At 44.5% G+C, this 19,391-nt stretch overlaps 1 protein-coding gene across 1 annotated transcript; it reads left to right on the plus strand.

The window, feature by feature from the left end:
* The first annotated feature begins 2,723 nt into the window (after window positions 1-2,723).
* Window positions 2,724-18,418, plus strand: LOC108938134 (rho family-interacting cell polarization regulator 2-like). Its single transcript, XM_029259589.1, has 15 exons — window positions 2,724-3,096; window positions 6,434-6,591; window positions 6,888-6,954; window positions 7,387-7,410; window positions 7,605-7,658; window positions 8,884-9,033; window positions 9,194-9,257; window positions 9,347-9,390; window positions 9,652-9,777; window positions 10,078-10,226; window positions 10,410-10,542; window positions 12,296-12,418; window positions 12,802-12,954; window positions 13,189-13,358; window positions 18,260-18,418. Exons 2-15 carry the CDS (start codon window positions 6,452-6,454, stop codon window positions 18,273-18,275), a joined length of 1,413 nt encoding a protein of 470 aa, XP_029115422.1. The 5' UTR covers window positions 2,724-3,096; window positions 6,434-6,451; the 3' UTR covers window positions 18,276-18,418.
* The last annotated feature ends 973 nt before the right edge of the window (window positions 18,419-19,391 follow it).

The raw sequence follows: 19,391 nt of genomic DNA on the forward strand, positions 1-19,391 counted from the left end.
ATCCCAAGCTGGGTCACGGCAAGCTGGAGCCTAACCCGGCAACACGGGGCGCAAGGCTGGAGAGGGAGGGGGGACACTCAGGATGGGACGCCAGTCCATCACAAGGCACCCCAAGCGGGACTTGAACCCCAGACCCGCCAGAAATCAGGTACAGGCCAAACCCAGCTGCACCACCATACCCCCTCTTTAGAATACTTCAATCCTCAAAATTTCTTAAATTTTTATAAATTACAAATCAGTTCATAATTTTTTATGTAGTTTTTGACATATTTCAAGTCAGAGTGGAAACTTTAAAAATATTTAAGGTGTTATAAATTGTTTGCTATGAATGTAACTTAACATTATCAGGTTAATAAAACTATATACACTCACCAGCCACTTTGTTAGGTAGACCTGTTCAACAGCTTGTTAACGCAAATATCTAATCAGCCAATCATATGACAGCATCTCAATGCATTTAGGCATGTAGACATGGTCAAGACAACCCGCTGAAGTTCAAAGTGAGCATCAGAATGGGGAAGAAAGGTGATTTAAGATACTGAACAGGGCATGGTTGTTGGTGCCAGATGGGCTGGTCTGAGTATTTCAGAAACTGCTGATCTACTGGTATTTTCATGCACAACCATCTCTAGGGTTTACAGAGAATGGTCAGAAAAAGAGAAAATATCCAGTGAGTGGCAGTTCTGTGGGCAAAAATGCCTTGTTGATGCCAGAGGTCAGAGAAGAATGGCCAGACTGGTTCAAGCTGATAAAAAGGCAACAGTAACTCAAATAACCACTCGTTACAACTGAGGTATGCAGAACACGTCGCACCTTGAAGGGGATGGGCTACAGCAGCAGAAGACCACACCGGGTGCCACTCCTGTAAGCTAAGAACAGGAAAAGGCACAGCACAGGCTTACCAAAATTGGACAATAGAAGATTGGAAAAATGTTGCCTGGTCTGATGAGTCTCGATTTCTGTTGCGACATTCAGATGGTAGGGTCAGAATTTGGCGTAAACAACATGAAAGCATGGATCCATCCTGCCTTGTATCAACGGTTCAGGCTTGGTGGTGATGGTGTAATGTGTGAGGAATATTTTCTTGGCACACTTTGGGCCCAACTGAGCATTGTTTAAATGCCACAGCCTACCTGAGTACTGCTGCTGACCATGTCCATCCCTTTATGACCACAGTGTACCCATCTTCTGATGGCTATTTCCAGCAGGATAACGCACCATGTCGCAAAGCTCAAATCATCTCAAACTGGTTTCTTGAACATGACAATAAGTTCACTATACTCAAATGGCCTCCACTGTCACCAGATCTCAATCCAATAGAGCACCTTTGGGATGTGGTGGAACGGGAGATTCGCATCATGAATATGCAGCTGACAAATCTGCAGCAATTGCGTGATGCTATCATGTCAATATGGACCAACATCTCTGAGAAATGTTTCCAGCACCTTGTTGAATCTATGCCACAAAGAATTAAGGCAGTTCTGAAGGCAAAAGGGGGTTCAACCCTGTACTAGCAAGGTCTACCTAATAAAGTGGCCAGTGACTGTATTTGTTTCTGTTGCATTGTCATTTATAATTTGTTTCAAATAACTTTTCAAAATGATCTGTCTTTTTAATGACACAATATTATAATGGTCTTGAACATTACTTGCTACAGTTTGAAAACTTTTTTGGTGTGGTGTAATTCGAACTGAACATCACAATTACGTGCGAAGACATTTTCTGATAGGACTAAAATTACAAGTAGCTAAAGACTAATGAAATGAACAAGTCAAATATTTTGCCAAGGTATTTCCAAAGAATTATTGCATTTGGAGTGTTGTAAAATAAAGAGAGCTGCTCATTGTCGTGGTTTCCAGAGACGACGCACCAGACTCTTTGGGTAGTTTGTAAATGCAAGTAAACTTTATTACAAAGTAACAAAGCCGAGTTGGTCTGCAGAGCACCTGCCAGACAACTTGTGAACAGTACCTTTTATACAATTTTGTATTAACCAGAGTTTAAAAAAAAAAAAACATGGTCCAGATCCCCCTTAGATCTGGCCACTATAGTTTGCCTGATTCTTATCTTGACATGGATCATTGCTTTGGGGTTTTACTTTCTCATATGCTGTTCTCACTACTACACTTTCATGTTTTACAGGTACAGAACTGCCTTCAACGGATCCTCTTGTGATTGTTACTGGTTTAAAGTACCCTCGTCCGATAGAATGTACCTGAGCTGTATTTTTTCTTGCCTGGGTTAGTTTCAGGTCACATACCACAAATCACACTTAAGCTTTACCATATCTTCCCTTTGCTACTTTATTTGTAGTATTTTGTGTTTGCATTATGTAAGTGAAAGTGACTTGATTAGCTTTGAGGAGACAAAGTTTACACATTAAATCCAAAAGTGACAGACTCAAAGAAACGTAAACAATAAAGTTGCAAATGTATTAACTTTCTGGAGGGTTACTTATGTCATCCAGAATCTCTTTACTCACATTTTAAAACTTCAAGATTAGCCACCGATTCTGTGGATTCCTGAACTGCCCCAGATCGGAATCTCTGTACTGATTGTTTTGGGGCTTCTTTTGTAATAAAGTCAGTCGGAATGTTATCTGTGCATGAATTTAAACTTTTAGGGAGAGATTGTGTTTTTCCCTAAATTTTCTCTGCTTGCAGGTGCCACTTATTACAATTTCCTACTGGAGAAGGTAAGTAATGTCCTGCAAAACATCTGCCCACAGTACATTCCACCAGGCTGGTGTTCCACTTAGTTCACTCATTTCAAATTCATTCACACCTAAGTCATAATATTGCGTTATAACATTACCGTCCTTTAAATCAGCCGTTAGTTCTAATTTAGTTGACATAATACACGATTGACGACGCTTGATATATAGCTGTGGCTCCGCCCCGTGGGTGGAACGAAACCTGTGACGAAATATCCAGCGATGACGTCACATATGTTCTAAATGACGCAAACTAAGTTATTTCTACTGCAGTCCGAGTAAATTACCAAGAGACGAAATCACAATCGATGTCGTAAATCTCCGGATCGTTTCTGCTCTGTCGAGCTCCAGATGTTTTAGGACTGCATTTTTAAAAACAATAGGCAAGTATGAGGTTGTGATTTTTTTAATATATTCATCTTGACCTCTTTTTTATTTTTATATCTGGTATGGTTCCCTAGTTTCCAGGTTTTCTTTTCCACGCCAGAGTCAGGATGATCTCTAAATGTTATTTGTCTGACACGATTTTTTAAAAAAAAAAAAAAAAAATATGGAAACGCAGAGGGAAGAACAGTGAATGTCCACTTTTTGAAGAAATATCGAGATTGGTGCCACCTATGACACGGAACCGATCAATGTTCATGGATTGTAAATACACTGTAAATACAGACCGAGATCAAAGGACACAAGAGTCCATAAAGTCAATTAATTACATGTCAGAAAGTGTTTAAATCGGAAAATTCGAGCAAGGATGGAGTACCACAGATTAAGAGGATTAAAGTGTAACACTTAATTCATGATAGTCTGACACCCATTTAGCTTTGCTTTTTTAATATTAACATGTTTTTTGGATTAAAAATTTTCTTACATTTTTTTTCTTGGAAATAATCCTTATGTTATGGACTTTGTTATTCCCTCTGTCTTCAAACGAGAAGGTGTGGCACACCATGTAAGATTAGGTAACTAAAAATACAAATCTGTGAGAGCAGGTGAAAATATATACTATATAGTACAAACGAATTCCGTTCAACGTACTCCAGCTGAGTAGCGCTTCTGACATTAATTTGAAATTAATTAAATTTAAATTAAATTTCTACATTTTTTTTCTTTCCTTCAGGTTGGGTTTTGTTTGCGTCCTCCCTGTAAACTGTTGTTGTGACTTTATTGTCTGCAGTCTAGTACTGTTTATCGTCGATTAAACAGAAAGTTTGGGTTATGACGCTTAGCATAGCGAGCAAAATTGAAAATGTATTTTAAAATACTAACGGAATGAAAAACGGAATGGGCAGCGTGGGGTCGGGTAAAATCTTGGTACTCGAAGGAAAATAAAAGGTGTTTTCAGTGGGAAAAAGCCGGGACTGGAAGCACCTCCATTGGGGGAAAAAAAAAACTGAAGACATTTGAGAAAATAAGGAGAACAAGACTAACTAAGAGGAAAAATGTCTAGTCTAGTGCCATTACATTAGGTTTCCGGACAGGTGAGACGTCCCGTTGGTTTTTCCAGTCAATAACCCGTATTACACGTTTGGACTTTGTTTTCAAAAGTATTACTTAAAGTACTGTGCGTTACCCTTTAACTTAAGTTAACTGACACTTTTCGCCAAAGCGACTTACACTGTTATTCACCCTACTAGGTTATTTTACAGTAAGTACCTCAAGGGCGCTACAGTTACAGGTGTAAGTCGGACCTGTGATCTTTGGGTCCGAAGGCAGTAACTCTAAGCACTACGCCACCAACTGTCTCTTTTATAGCTTCACTTTCGGCTCGACGCTGTAAGTTGCGCCCTGTGCGAATTTAAAAAAGATTTTTGCTGTTCACATTTATTTATCAAAAACACGTAAGAAATGTCGTTCAATCAGTGGTCATCGGAAAGGGAGTGTTACATATTCTGTTTATTTGTGGTTTTCTGTAGTTACTTGACATTTTCTTCTTTTTTTTCTTTTGTTGTTGCGTCCTGTGTTTTCGGGATAGGCTCCGGACCGCATCGACCATCAATTAGACAGACGGTTAATGATAGCCAGCTAATCTAAAAAAAACAGTAATAACAGGCACCTTTATTTTTTTTCCAAAGCTTTCTCTTTTTTTTTTTTTTTTTTTACATTTTTTAATGTCTGTTCTTGACACCAACTGATCAATACAGGGTTTTCCCCAATAAGTTTTTTTCTTGGTTTTGTTTTTTTTTTTGTCAGAACAAATGAGCACATACATTTAGTTGACACTTAAGCGACTTAAGGTGTTGATTTATTCGCAAGTATTTACCCATATACAGCCGGCTATTTTTTTTTTTTTTTTTTTTTTTAAGTACCCTGTTCAGGACTACTAAGCTGGAGATGAGATTCAAACCTTCCTCTTTGGTCAGAAAGCACCGTCTCTATGCAGTTGGCTACCAGTTATGCGACATTCTTACAAATACAAAACCACATGCCTTAAAAAAAATCCACTTGCTGTCCCCAAAAGTTTATCACAGTTTCCTTTTTATTTTGTCTTTTCGAAGCTCGGCTTGAAATCTTTCAAATGTAGACGCATGATTTCGTTTTCATTTCTTCGGAACTAAAAGCACTTTGCTTCACTCATTCAGTAGAATTTATAATATTTAGTGTAGGTTAAATATATCTTAAAAATGAGGAATGCAGCCGACAGGCTGGACACCCCTGCTTTACATTGCACGACAAATATTTATTATAAGCTTTACAATTATTTCTGGCTTTGTAATATGGCCTTTTCATTACAGGTGACATTACTGTGATGTAATTTCCATCATGTCATATTTTGTTTTCAGATCCACAGCACAATAGAGAGAACCAGATCTGTGAAAGAACAACACACACACACACACACACACACACACACACACACGCACACACGCACACACACACACACACGCACACACACACACGCATTTTCAGAACCGCTTGTCCCAGAAGGGGTCACGGGGGAACCGGAGCCTACCCGGCAACACAGGGCGTAAGGCCAGAGGGGGAGGGGACACACCCAGGACGGGACGCCAGTCCGCCGCAAGGCACCCCAAGCAGGACTCGAACCCCAGACCCACCAGAGAGCAGGACCCGGTCCAACCCACTGTGCCACCGCGCCCCCCTGAAAGAACAACATTCAAGAGAAAATTTAAGAGGCCAGGTTCAAGTGAGCAATTTTCAGGGGATGCTAAAAATTGTCATTGGAAAGATTGGTTTACCATCAAGGAGGTTTAGAGACTCAATACACACTTTTTTATTTTGGTCACTGATATGGATGGGAAGTTGTTTCCTAGTAGCAGTTAATATCCCTGTGTGTTTCATGTAGTTGATTGGAATCACTGATTCATAAGTATGAATTAGAAAGGCCTTCTCAAGCAGCTCCAGGAAAGACCAGGGTACCCCACACCCCACCCCCCAGTTGTGATTCAGTGCTCGCCACATACACAGAGCAGTCTCGCTACGTATTTGTGCTGCATCTACTGAGAAAACAAGAAGAAAGCAAACCTCGAAAATGGACTGATAGCAAGTAGCATCTTGATAATATTATGAAGGTCCAGTCCTGATTTCTACTCCTTTCCTCTTCTGAAATAATCCAGATAAGCATATTTTTTAGACTTGGTGGACAAGCGCACAATGGTTCGAACAATCGCATAGTGTCTGGACACCCTGCAGGTGATGGAGCAGTTGGTGGAGGGTGGAAGTTAGCTGTAAGCTCCATACCTGACCAGGTGTCTGTGTCCACAGGTACATCTCTTGTGGCTCATGGGCAACTCGGCGCAGAAGGAGCCACGGGCCAAACTAAAAAAGCGCCATGTGGCCATTCGCAAGTTCAGAAGCAGCTCTCGTGAACCGCAGCCGGAGAAAGCAGAAGAGGTGTACCGAGCTCTCAGGCAAGGCCTGGTGTAAGTATCCTCTTTTTCATTTGTCTCTGTTCCTCTCGCACATGCACACCCTGTTCCTTATACAGATAAGGTCTGAGCTTCCTTTTCCACCTAGATGCTGTTTCTTTGTCATACCCTTCCTCATACATATAAAAGGACACGTTAACAAGTTCCCATTCTCCCTCTCACATGCACAGTCAAGGAAGCAGAAGCCACTCGCAGATTGAGGTGCATTTGTCTTTGTAGACAGCGAATGTGAGTCAGGTGCATGTGTGTGGAGTGTATGTGAGCAGCACTGACCACCCTCTCTTTGTCAGTGAGTACTCTGAGGTGCATCAACTTGAGCTGGACAAACTGAAGATCATGCAGAGGAACTCAAGCCCGGTCAGACAGTAAATGACACTGTGACCTATCGAATTAATGCTCATTTAAATGGAGATGTCCTTTGTGGGAAGGCCAGAAGTGGGCACAATGTAGTCCCCCAATTTCCCCTTCGATTGCTTAGTATTTGTGTTTAGTCTTGTCACTGAACTGTAGTTTGTCTTTTAAGTAAATGTAAATGACTGGACAAAATTTGCTGGAGTCATATATTCAGAGGTCAGTTGCGAAAAACTTGTAGTGGTGTAAATTCAACAAAAAAGGAAACCTGTAAAACTGCCTGTGATTATGAATTTATGACAAATGGCAAACACTTTCTTTAGCCAAAAATTATGCATGTTAAGCATACACATATAAATCCTGTAGTTACCATACAACTGTTATCCTATGAGCTTTATTTCATATTCATCACCATGTGCCTGTTATGTTCTCCTCCAGGGTGTCCTGTATAATCTTGACAAGGTGAGTTATTCCAAATGATGGGGGGTTTGTTAGATAAGTAGAGGGGTATTTAGCGTAACAACATAAATTGCTTGAGTGACGTTGCGTGCTTGCCGTTCTGTCCTGTTTAATCAATCTGTGACTGTTGATATTTTTTATTGCTTTTCAGAACTGCGTTAACTGTGCTAATCTTATGCGTTTTCTCTAATTCGTAGCACATCAGACTGATTGAACGATTCATATGTCGTCTGAAATTCCACGCCAATACGGTAGGTGCTCCTATTCTGTTATTCCGTGGCATTTGTGTTCTCCTCACTTGCTTAACTCTGTTACAGAAATCATACATCTGATCCTGAAAAGGAGGCCAAATAAGCAAGATGCAGATTAAGGAACTGCAGTTCAGACCCTTTAGGAAAATGATGGTAGTCAGTGGTGGTGGTTTAAATAACGGCAGACTTCATGCAAATTTTACACTGCATTGGGAAATGATGCTCTTCCAAAGAAGTATCACTGAATCTTTTTACTGTCTATTTTAAATTTTAACATGCTGGCTACATTCACATTTATCATTTATCATTTGCACAATTGTCAAAGCACGGTCAGTATTGTTACCACCGATACTTCTCTTTTTTGCCAAGGACACATTACATACATACAATACATACATCACTGTCTGTAGAGCTGAATCTAACAGGTAATACAATGATCATTGTGACAGATGGTGAGATGCGAATTCATGGAGCTGTTAGGAGATCAGAACAGAAGTGGGGGCCTTGTGCTCCTGTGTTTTAAGACACCGTCCTTAAATTCTGAAAGGTACTGAGCAGTTAAGGGGAGGGGTCATTAAACCACATTGGAGGCAGAACCAAAAATGTACAGACTTTTGATTTGAGACAATGACCAAGCAGCCAGCTATGAGGGAGCGCAGTATTCTTGTGGTATTGGAAGGGATCAGGTCTTGTTGGTATCGCGGTGCAGGTCCTTTGATCGTCCTGTAGACAATAACCAGAGTCTTGAACCTGATACAGAGAGCCACCACTCGTCAATGGAAAGAGACAAGGAGCTTTCTTGCCCTACTCCTCCCCACCATCTTCCTTTACAATCAGCTCTTGCTACCAATATCAACATTTCACTCCTCCCCATGCTCTCTTTCTATATGCTGTATGAAGTTTTGTTTATTTGGCCTTAGGCCCATACAGATATTTATATTTAATTTCAACCACTGCAGACAGATTGCTCTCTTTCTCCAGATTCTGACCTTTCTAAAATTCCGCTCCCTTTCTTGCCTCCTGAGCAATAAGCAGTCCTAAAGAATTGGTATAGCAGCTGGGGTGGTGAGAGACTGGAGCTTGTTTCCACTGTGAAGGCACACGCTGGGGGCATCCTTCCTTGGTGGATCTCTAAGACCATGGACTTATGGGATGATGTGTGTTCCTGAGAATTGCGAGCTCTGTATAGCACTCACGCTGAGGTTTCCCTTGACCTCCATCCTAGGTAGATGAACTGTATGAGGCTTTCTGTCTCCAGCGGCATCTCTGTGATGGGGCCAGTAAGATGATTCAGGCCTTTTCCACATTTCACTCCACAAAGAACACCCGCAAGTGCCTGAAAAGGCTGAAAAAATGCTACAAGGAGTACAGCAAGGTGAGGGAGCATGTACCCTGGATGCAACTGCGTGCTTACAAGGCTTAATCTCGGTTTTGGAAATGTGCTGAAATTTTTCCTCTCAGTGAAATGCAGAAAGTCTGAAAACATTTTAACAGGTGAGAGATTTTGTGTAGTGACTTGTCTCTTTTCCCATCAGAACATGTGCACTTTTCAGCAAGAGTTGGAGGACACCCTTGGGGAGTTCCATTTCAAGATGAAAGGTAAGAAGCAGTTTGCTTCCTGCAGTGGGTAACACTGCTGTAGGATATCCTTGGCATAGTGGCACACACTTTGTCTTTCACTCTCATAGGTCTGGATGGGTCCATTCAACTCTGTCCAGGCGATAAATACAAAGTAAGTCTTGTTGAAAAGTTCAAGCCAATACTGTACTTGGCCATTGTGTATTCTCCATAAAACCTTTTGCAAGTCCCACTGAAAGCCGGTGTCTCACTGATTTTGCTGCTGTTAGATGTGAAATCCATGCAGTGTAATAGTATTTAAAGTGTATTGTAAACAGACTGCTTGTGTTATGAACTCTCATTTAATGATGACACACTTGTCTTAGTTATAGAGGAAATGGCCCATTGAGTGACATATTTGTTCATGTCCACTAAGGTTTTCATGCGCTACGGACATCAGCACTGGAACCTGAAGGGAAAGATTGGGGTGAACTCCCAGCAGAGCTGGGACACAGAGGAAAAAGTCTTCAGACTGTTCATCACTGAACTCATGTCCATCAAGGTAGGTGGAGCATCACACTCAGCGACACCTGCTTGACCGTTTTGGGGAGTGCCGAGGGGGTTGAAAATTGTTTTTGAGTTTGAAACAGGCATTGGGATGCTTGACCATTTACAGTCATTTGACCCTATAATAGAGTAGATGCTGGATGCAGAAATGCAGTAGGAAATGTTTTTGGATGTGGCATATTATTTGGGTGGCTTAAATGTATTGCGGTTTTACCCCTGCAGAAATGGGGTGTTTTTATGTTGGCCTTCCACTGTCTGTGATGCAATTTTGTCTTTGAAAAATAATTTCTTCCAGGTGTTAGAACTGAAAGGTCTGGTAAGTCAAGTGCTGGTGGGCAGTGTCCTCTACAACACAAAGGAGCTGTTCACAGCCATGCCACAGGTGGTCACCTTGAACATCAATGACCTGCAGACTATAAAGCTCATCTTGGAAGTCACCTGGTTGTAAGTGCGGTCACTTTGCTGTCTTTTGCTATTAAACAGATGCTCCACCAGCCTCCAAATCAGAAAACACGGTACATGTTCAATCAGAGAGACTGAGGCGGAACTGTATGTTATACAGGTTATTCTCAGTGGAATTTGTGGTCGGTTACATGCATTGTGTATGTTTTCCTCTCCCCCATGCAGTCCATTGCAGGACATGGAGAATTTCACCCTGTCCTTTGGCAAGAAGAGGAAAGACTTAGCCCTGCAGACCCCACCACCTTGTGTGCATAGTCAGGGAACTCAAGAAAACCCCACCTTCCACAGTACCGCCTTTGTGAGTGTCTACCTCCTCCTCCTCACTTTCTGTCTCTACGTTGTGTCTCACCCTACTTACTGTGGTCTTCATGATTATCCACTCCTACCACTCAGGTTGCCCAGTGTCACCGGTTTGCATAAGTGTCTATAGGAAAATATGCATGCTCACTGATTTTTCACAGCTGCAGTTACCCTATCCACCCTATTACACCGCACCGCACAAGAAATGGGAGCTCCACCACTCAGACCACCAGCATCTCCTTCCTGCACACCCTGTATTATAGACTGTCAGAGAATCTGAGGTGTAGTTGCTGCTTTGGCAACTGACCTCACGTCGGCTGTGCCCAAAATCCGCTCTTGAGGTATTTGTAAGTTTGGCTGTGTGTACTCCATCCTGCACCACACTGCCGTATGTGTTTGTTTCTGTGCTTGCTGTTATTTCCTCTTTTCTATAAAAATGTAAAGAAATTAAGGGTACGCCACCTGTAGAATGTACTCAGACTGAACTTGCATCCAGTGCTGTGGAGTTGGAGTTGTGAGAGTCGGAAGCAATTATTGGGTTACTGGAGTCAGAGTTGGAGTCAGTAAAAATGTACCAACTCAAACTTTGACTGAATGTACCATATATGCTGGCGTATAAGTCGATCCCGCGCATAAGTCGAACCCCAAAAATTAGAGGCATAATAATAAATTTAGGTCTATATTCGCCGGATAAGTTGACCCCCAAAATAATGTGCAACTTTTGGGCAGTGCTGTGGAGTTGGAGTCATGGAGTCAGAAGCAATTATTGGGTTATTGGAGTTGGAGTCGGAAGGTTTTGTGTACCAACTCCACAGCCCTGCTTGTATCACTGTAACTTTTATCAGGAGGTGTATCTGCACCAAATGTTTACAGGCCTTAGTTGATTCACTATTACAAGGAACAAGCATTACTCTGCCTTTTCTTGGAAATTTCTCTGGCAACACATCTAGACTGCTGCACCTACATGGGACACACCAAACAAATCTCTGAAACAGGGTGTCGTCTGGACAATACAGCACGGGAACTATTTTTGTCACTATGTGGAACAAACTGGTTGGACACTTTCAGCTATGGTGCATGAGCATCAACTAATTGTGAGGGGACACAATCCATTCTTACTCATTTCAATTCATGAAGTTAACACTGGGCACACCTTCAACTGAATAAATGTGGAGGTTTTAATGTGGTTGTAGACAAGGTAGGAAGTTTCTAGAAAACTGGTTTACCAAATAGGATTCAATCAGCTAGTACATAGATTTTGATTATGTCTTCAAGTCGGTGGGATGTAAGGAACTCCTGCAGCGAAGCCTCAGTCAGAGCAGATGGTAAAACCCATCCTGAACCCCAGCAGATCGTCAGCTATGGGACAAGATCAATCCCAAACCAATCAACCAGTCATGACCATTCGCCTGTTGCCCATATAAATATCATCTTCCCCTTTACTTCTTTTCACACGTTCACAGTTTTACTTCAGTTGGTTTGGAAATGTTCGCTTCAAAGTGGAGCGATCACCTGAACATCATATCCTATATGTTTTAGAATTGTAGCCAGAGATTTTCTAGAGGTGTTCCTTGTGAATCTGACCTGATGTAATTGATTTGACCTGCTGTTGCTTTGCAGCACTCATTTACAGGTGTGTAGAGGCTGAGTAGAGAGTGACAGAAGCAGAACGTGATCTGTTTCACTTGAGAGACACCATATAGGGTGCAAGTATATATAAGCTTTTCATCCCCTTGGTTCTACTTTGGTAGGAGCCTGAGCAAGACAGGGATAACCTGGCCATTGACACAGAGGCAGAGCCGCAGCTGGGTGAAGGCATGGTCTGCAGCCAGGAGGCAAACACGCAGGTCATGATTTTGGAAGATTTGGTTGAGGTACGACTGCCAGATTTGGTGTCACTGTGGATGTGGATTGAGCTCAGTGGCATTCTCATGGTTCTTTGTTGTATTTTGTTTGCCTGGATTTTTACACTATTCCTGATACCATTTGTTAGATCATAGAAGCTAAACAAAGATTCATGATTTTACTTCAGGTCTACCATGTTTCAAGATTGTGTTTTTTTTAGTGTGGTGTTTCAGCACAGTGGAGTTGCTCCTCCAGACTCAGAGTGATTGTTGAGACTGCTTTAGCAGTTTCTCTCAGACCTCAGACTATGAGAATGGTGACAAACACAGGCTGTGTCAGCTGGTTCACTAAGATAATTCAGTATGTTTCAGCATTTTCCCTTTGACATCTTTTCCTCTTGCTTCTACTCCAGCAGGTACCTGAGCAGGAGAGGTCCAGTCTGGTCAGTGAAGCAGGGGGGGGGCTGGAACTGCATGAAGTTGTGGCCAGGTGCCCCTCACTTTGCACTGGGCAACCCAACCAGGCTGTTTTAGGTAGCTGTGAAGAAGAGGCTACACTTGCTGAGGTAATGGGTTTTGGAGGACTTGGCTGAAGTGAGCCTGCAAGATGTGGTGGTATTGCTATTTTCTTGACATGACAATTTTTATATTTTTCTGAAGAGAAAGAGAATTGTGATTTCAGTGTTGGAAATTCCCAGGGTCTGGTCCCTAGACATTTTTGGCTTCCTGCTCTGCCAGGCCATGCTGAGCAGACCCAGGCCTGCTCTGTTTGAAGCCAGTGCTCTCTTGTTTGCTTTTAGGGCAGGACTTCAGCCCACCAGAGTCACGCCTCAAGTCTCAATGAGATTCTTGAGAGTCCTTTAGCAAGTGATTTTCTGAGTACCTCTGATTTTGAGGATGAAGATGCAGGTAATGATGGACATCTCCACTCTGACACAGAGTTCTTTGACACTGAGCCAGAGATACCTAGGTGAGTCAGGAGCTGTAACTGAACAACCCATACCCCACCTCCTCCTCCTCTTGTTCTGCTTGTATATATCCAAGGAGATGACAAAATAACAGAAATGCCTAACAAGACATTAATTTCAAGGAAATAAGGAGTGGGTTTACCGTGTGTTTTCAGAACAGCTTCAGTTTCTTGTAGAAAGTGTCATTGTTCAAGAAGAAAACCCTGTAGTTCTCTGAAAGATAAACTAGGTAGAAATCCACTTTGCTCTCTTTAACGCCCCATAAAGGTACAATTATGTTAACATCTAGCAGTAGGTAAGGTTATGGAAAATGCTGGACTTCATCCTGCTGTTCATGAAACCATTTGAATTTGTTTAGCAGTGTGTATGTGCCATTATCGTAATTCAGAGTAATCTTCAGGCATAATGACTCCCATAAGATGATTGACTAGATCATTATGGAACCCCCACCAAGTGTAATAGTTATCAGAAGATGTTTTGGGTTGAAGGTATCTTTTGACTTTCTCCTAATGTGTTAGAAATACGGTGACAAATGACTCATCAAACCCATCCATCCATCTTCCTCCGCTATCCGGGGCCGGGTCGCGGGGGCAGCAGTCCGAGCAGAGTCCTCCAGACTTCCTTCTCCCCGCACACCTCCTCCAGTTCCCCTGGGGAAACCCCAAGGCGTTCCCAGGCCAGCCGGGAGACGTAGTCTCTCCAACGTGTCCTGGGTCTGCCCCGAGGCCTCCTCCCAGTGGGACATGCCCCACCTCAACTGGCTCCTCTCGATGCGGAGGAGCAGCGGCTCTACTCCGAGCTCCTCACCCTTCCCTAAGGGTGCGCCCAGCCACTCTGCGGAGGAAACTCATTTCTGCCGCTTGTATCCGCGCTCTCATTCTTTCGGTCATGATCCAGAGCTCATGACCATAGGTGAGGGTAGGAACGTAGATTGACCGGTAAATTGAGAGCTTCTCCTTACAGCTCAGCTCCCTCTTCACCACAACAGACCGGTACAATGACCACATTACTGCGGACGCCGGACCGATCCGTCCGTCAACCTGCCGCTCCATTTTTCCCTCACTCGTGAACAAGACCCCGAGATACTTAAACTCCTCCACTTGAGGGAGCGGTCCCCCCTAACCCGGAAGGGGCAATCCACCTTTTTCCGACTGAGAACCATGGCCTCGGATTTGGAGGTGCTGATTCTCATCCCCGCCGCTTCACACTCGGCTGCAAACCTCCCCAGTGCACACTGCAAGTCTTGATTCAATGAAGCCAACAGGACCACATCGTCCGCAAAAAGCAGAGATGAGATCCTGTGGCCACCAAAACAGACACCCTCCGTTCCCTGACTGCGCCTAGAAATTCTGTCCATGAAGATAATGAACAGAATTGGTGACAAAGGGCAGCCCTGGCGGAGTCCAACATGCACCGGGAACAGGTCTGACTTACTGCCGGCGATGCGAACCAAGCTCCTGTTCTGGTCATACAGGGAACGAACAGCCCGTAGCAACGAGCCCCAAACCCCATAATCCCGAAGCACCTCCCACAGGATGCCACGAGGGACACGGTCGAATGCCTTCTCCAGGTCCACAAAACACATATGGACTGGTTGGGCAAACTCCCACGAACCCTCCAACACCTTAATGAGGGTATAGCGCTGGTCCAGTGTTCCACAGCCAGGGCGAAAACCGCATTGCTTCTCCTGAATCCGAGGTTCGACTATCGGTCGGATTCTCCTTTCCAGTACCCTGGCATAGACTTTCCCAGGGAGGCTAAGGAGTGTGATCCCCCTATAGTTGGAACACAATCTCTGGTCCCCCTTCTTAAAAAGAGGGACCACCAGCCCGGTCTGCCAGTCCAGAGGCACCATTCCCGAGCTCCACCCAATGCTGCAGAGGCGTGTCAGCCAAGACAGCCCACAACATCCAGAGACTTGAGAAACTCAGGGCGGATCTCATCCACCCCCGGAGCCTTGCCACCGAGGAGTTTTTTGACTACCTCAGCAACTTCAGCCAGGGTAATGGACGAGTCCCCCTCCAAGTCCCCAGCCTCAGCTTCCTCTACGGAAGGCGTGTCGGAGGGATTAAGGAGATCTTCAAAGTACTCCTTTCACCGCCCGAGAACATCCTCAGCTGAGGTCAGCAGCGCACCACTTCCACTGTAAACAGTGTTTGTGGAACACCGCTTCCCCCCTCTGAGTCGCCGGATGGTTTGCCAGAATCTCTTTGAGGGTGACCAAAAGTCTTCTGCCATGGCCTCACCGAACTCCTCCCAAGCCCGAGTTTTTGCCGAGGCGACTGCCAGAGCCGCGTTCCGTTTGGCCCGTCGGTACCCGTCAGCTGCTTCAGGGGTCCCATGAGCCAGCCAGGCCCGATAGAACTCCTTCTTCAGCTTGACGGCATCCCTTACCTCCGGTGTCCACCACCGTGTTCGGGGATTGCCTCCGCGACAGGCGCCGGAGACCTGATGGCCGCAGCTCCGAACCGCCGCCCCGACAATGGAGGCGTGGAACATAGTCCATTCAGACTCAGTATCCCCCACCTCCCTTGGGACCTGGTTGAAGCTCTGTCGGAGGTGGGAGTTGAAGAACTCTCTGACAGGGGCCTCTGCCAAACGTTCCCAACAGACCCTCACTATATGTTTGAACTTGCCAGGTCTGTCCAGCTTTTTGCCCGGCCATCGAATCCAACTCACCACCAGGTGGTGATCAGTTGACAGCTCAGCCCCTCTCTTCACCCGAGTGTCCAAGAGATATGGCCGAAGATCAGAAGAAACAACTACAAAGTCGATCATCGACCTCCGACCTAGGGTGTCCTGGTGCCAAGTGCACTGATGGACACCCTTATGCATGAACATGGTGTTTGTTATGGATAAACCGTGACTAGCACAGAAATCCAATAACAGCTCACTGCTCGGGTTCAGATCGGGGAGGCCGTTCCTCCCAATCACGCGCCTCCAGGTGTCACTGTCACTGCCCACGTGGGCGTTAAAGTCCCCCAGTAGAATGACAGAGTCCCCAGCGGGAGCGCTTTCCAGCACGCCCTCCAGGGACTCCAAAAGGCCGGGTACTCTACACTGCCGCTAGGCGCATAAGCACAAACGACAGTGAGAGACCGTTCCCTGACCCGAAGGCGCAGGGAGATGACCCTCTCATTCACCGGGGTAGACTCCAACACACGGCGGCTAAACTGGGGGGCTATTAATAAGCCCACACCTGCCCGCCGCCTCTCACCCTGGGCAACGCCAGAATAGTGGAGAGTCCACCCTTGGTCGAGAAGAGTGGTTCCAGAACCCAAGCTGTGAATGGAAGTGAGCCCGACTGTATCTAGACGGTATCTCTCATCCTCCCGCACCAGCTCAGGCTCCTTCCCCGCCAGTGAGGTGACATTCCAAGTCCCAAAAACCAGAGTTGGCGCCTGAGGTTTGGGTCGGCCAGGGCACTCGGCCCCGACCACCGCCCAAATCACAATGCACCGGCCCCTTAGGGTCTCTCCGGCAGGTGGTAAGCCCACCGAAGAGCAGCTCCACGTCATGGCTTTGGGCTGAGCCCGGCCAGGCCCCGTGGGCATAGACCTGGCCACCAGGCGCTCGCATGCGAGTCCCCCCCCCCCCCAGGCCTGGCTCCAGGGTGGGGCCCCGGTGACCCCATACCGGGCGGGGTAAACGAAAGCCTTGGTTTTAGTTTCTTCATAAGGGGCTTTTGAACCGCACTTTTATCTCGTCTGTCATCCAGGACCTGTTTGCCATGGGAGACCCTACCAGGGGCATATAGCTCCAGGCAGCATAGCTCCTGGAGTCATTCAGGCACTCAAACCCCTCCACCATGGTAAGGTGGCTGTTCACAGAGGGGGACTAATCAAACCATTGTGGTCAAATTTATTAGTTGTAGAAATTTATTAATCATAGAAATTGTTAAACATGGTAACTGGTAATACTTTGTAATCTGTTTTAAGGCTGTGCTCTTGCTTCGAAGTCCAGGTTTTATGCTTTTTATACCAGGTCATACGGTGGGCTTTGGATACAAGTGGTTTCTGAAGGGCATCACTTTCTATTAATTCCTACTTTTCTTGTTCAGACAGGTTCACAGAGGTGCAAATTCAAGGCAGTTTCTTTGTCTCACGTAGCAACTATGCTGTCATTGAGCTTCAACTTGACAGTTTATGGCAGATATGGGGGACAGCTGGTAGCCTAGTGTTTAGTGCTAGTGGCTTTAGACCCAAAGGTTGCAGGTTTGATCCTACTTCCGACTGTAGTACCCACGAGCAAGGTGCTCACCCTAAACTGCTCTGGTAAAATAACCCAGTTGTGCAAATGGGTAAACAACTGTAGGTAGACTAACAATGTAAGTCACTATGGAAAAAACCATCAGGTAAATGTAAATAAGGGCAAACTACTTTGACCCCTCTCTGACATAAACTCTCATCATTTGAGTGTTCCCCTTGACACCACAATTCAGCAGTTTCTAATAAGCAACCTATAATTTTGGCTCCAACTTTTCTCCTTTCTTTGGAAACTTAGTTGCCTCATGTTGCTTTGATCATTTTATTTTTATGGAGCGCTCTTCTCATACAGAGACACAGAGTGCTGAAAGGGGATAAGACAGACAAATAAGAATGTTGACTATATACTAGGCTATGAAATCACATAAAAATGATAATTGCTAGCAGTATGTCAGCTATAAAAGGTCTAACTGGCAATCAAGCAAAAAAGTGTCACTTTTGCAGCTGCATTTGTAATTGTGATTTATTTGCAATATAAAAATTCAACTTGTAGTGTTTCTGTTACTTTGTCCACCCCATAATTCAGTGACCCAAACACACAAGTAGGTGTGTGTATATGTTTATATATGTCAGCTACTTTTGATTAACTTAATATAAGATAGTTCTCTGTTTTAAGTGCATTAAAACTGTCTTTTAAGTGAAACAGGAAGATGACCTTCTTTGAAGCACTCTGACTGAGGACAGAAGTCACAGGTCATTGGAATGGCGAGGAACCTCTGCAGCTGTCCAGTACAGATGGATTCTTTATTTAATGTATATTTATTGTGGAATAAAGTTTGGTTACAATGCGATAATTACTATGCCTAACTCTCTATAATCTGGGGAGGTCAATGGTACATTTCGTAGTGCCTCGTAGCTCCAACGTTTTTGTTTGATACGAGTTTGAAACTGGCTCCTGTATTAAATTGACATATTGTACCTATGTTCACGTGGGTTTCCCTGCCACAATCTACAGATGTTTCAGCTGAAGTGGTGGATCAGATATGTCCTATTGTTTGCTTTCTGTGTGTGTGAATGAGAGTTTGCCCTGTGATAGAGCCACCCATCAAAGGTATACCCTGCCCTACCTACTCAGTGCTTCAGGATATTCTGACCACATGGAGTCACTACCACAAAATAAACTAAAGCTTAATGAAACATTCTTTCACATGTTCATGGGTAATCTTCTCGAAATATCTTGGACATAGCGCGGTGAAGGACTTTTCATCAGGGGGGCGTGGTGGCGCAGCAGGTTTGGATGGGTCCTGCTCTCTGGTGGGTCTGGGATTCAAGTCCTGCTTGGAGTGCCTTGTGACGGACTGGCATCCCATCCTGGGTGTGTCCCCTCTGCTTCCAGCCTTGCGCCCTTGTTGCCGGGTTAGGCTCCAGTTCGCCGGGACCCTGCTCAGGATGAGCCGTTTCAGCCAGTGCTTGTGTGTGACTTTTCATTAAAGATGCACTACCCCCCAGAAGCCAGTGAAGATTGTTGACCAATTCATCCCACAATCATGTGCACTATTCCTCAGGTAAATGTCGTTTTGTTACTGTTCAGCAAATACGGCGACACCAGACAAAGTGGTATTGTTAACAATTCTGTGGAAGTGTGTGGAATGAAACTGGTTCTTCAACTTTATTCTGACCGCCTTATCAGAATCAGAATCAGAATCAGAACGAGCTTTATTGCCAAGTATGTTCGCACATACAAGGAATTTGTCTTGGTGACAGGAACTACCACAGCACAGACAGAATGACAGTGACAAGACAGGTGAGAAGATAAGAGTATGTGAGCAA

The sequence above is a fragment of the Scleropages formosus genome, chromosome 17, assembly GCF_900964775.1.
Source record: "Scleropages formosus chromosome 17, fSclFor1.1, whole genome shotgun sequence".
NCBI lineage: Eukaryota > Metazoa > Chordata > Actinopteri > Osteoglossiformes > Osteoglossidae > Scleropages > Scleropages formosus.

What these genes read in the sequence shown, in the direction of transcription:
- LOC108938134 (XM_029259589.1), top strand. Translation starts at nt 6,452, where the DNA reads ATGGGCAACTCGGCGCAGAAGGAGCCACGGGCCAAACTAAAAAAGCGC. An exon ending in GCTCTCAGGCAAGGCCTGGT is followed by an intron (nt 6,592 to 6,887) that starts GTAAGTATCCTC and finishes TCTCTTTGTCAG; the next exon opens with TGAGTACTCTGAGGTGCATC. An exon ending in CTGAACTCATGTCCATCAAG is followed by an intron (nt 9,778 to 10,077) that starts GTAGGTGGAGCA and finishes AATTTCTTCCAG; the next exon opens with GTGTTAGAACTGAAAGGTCT.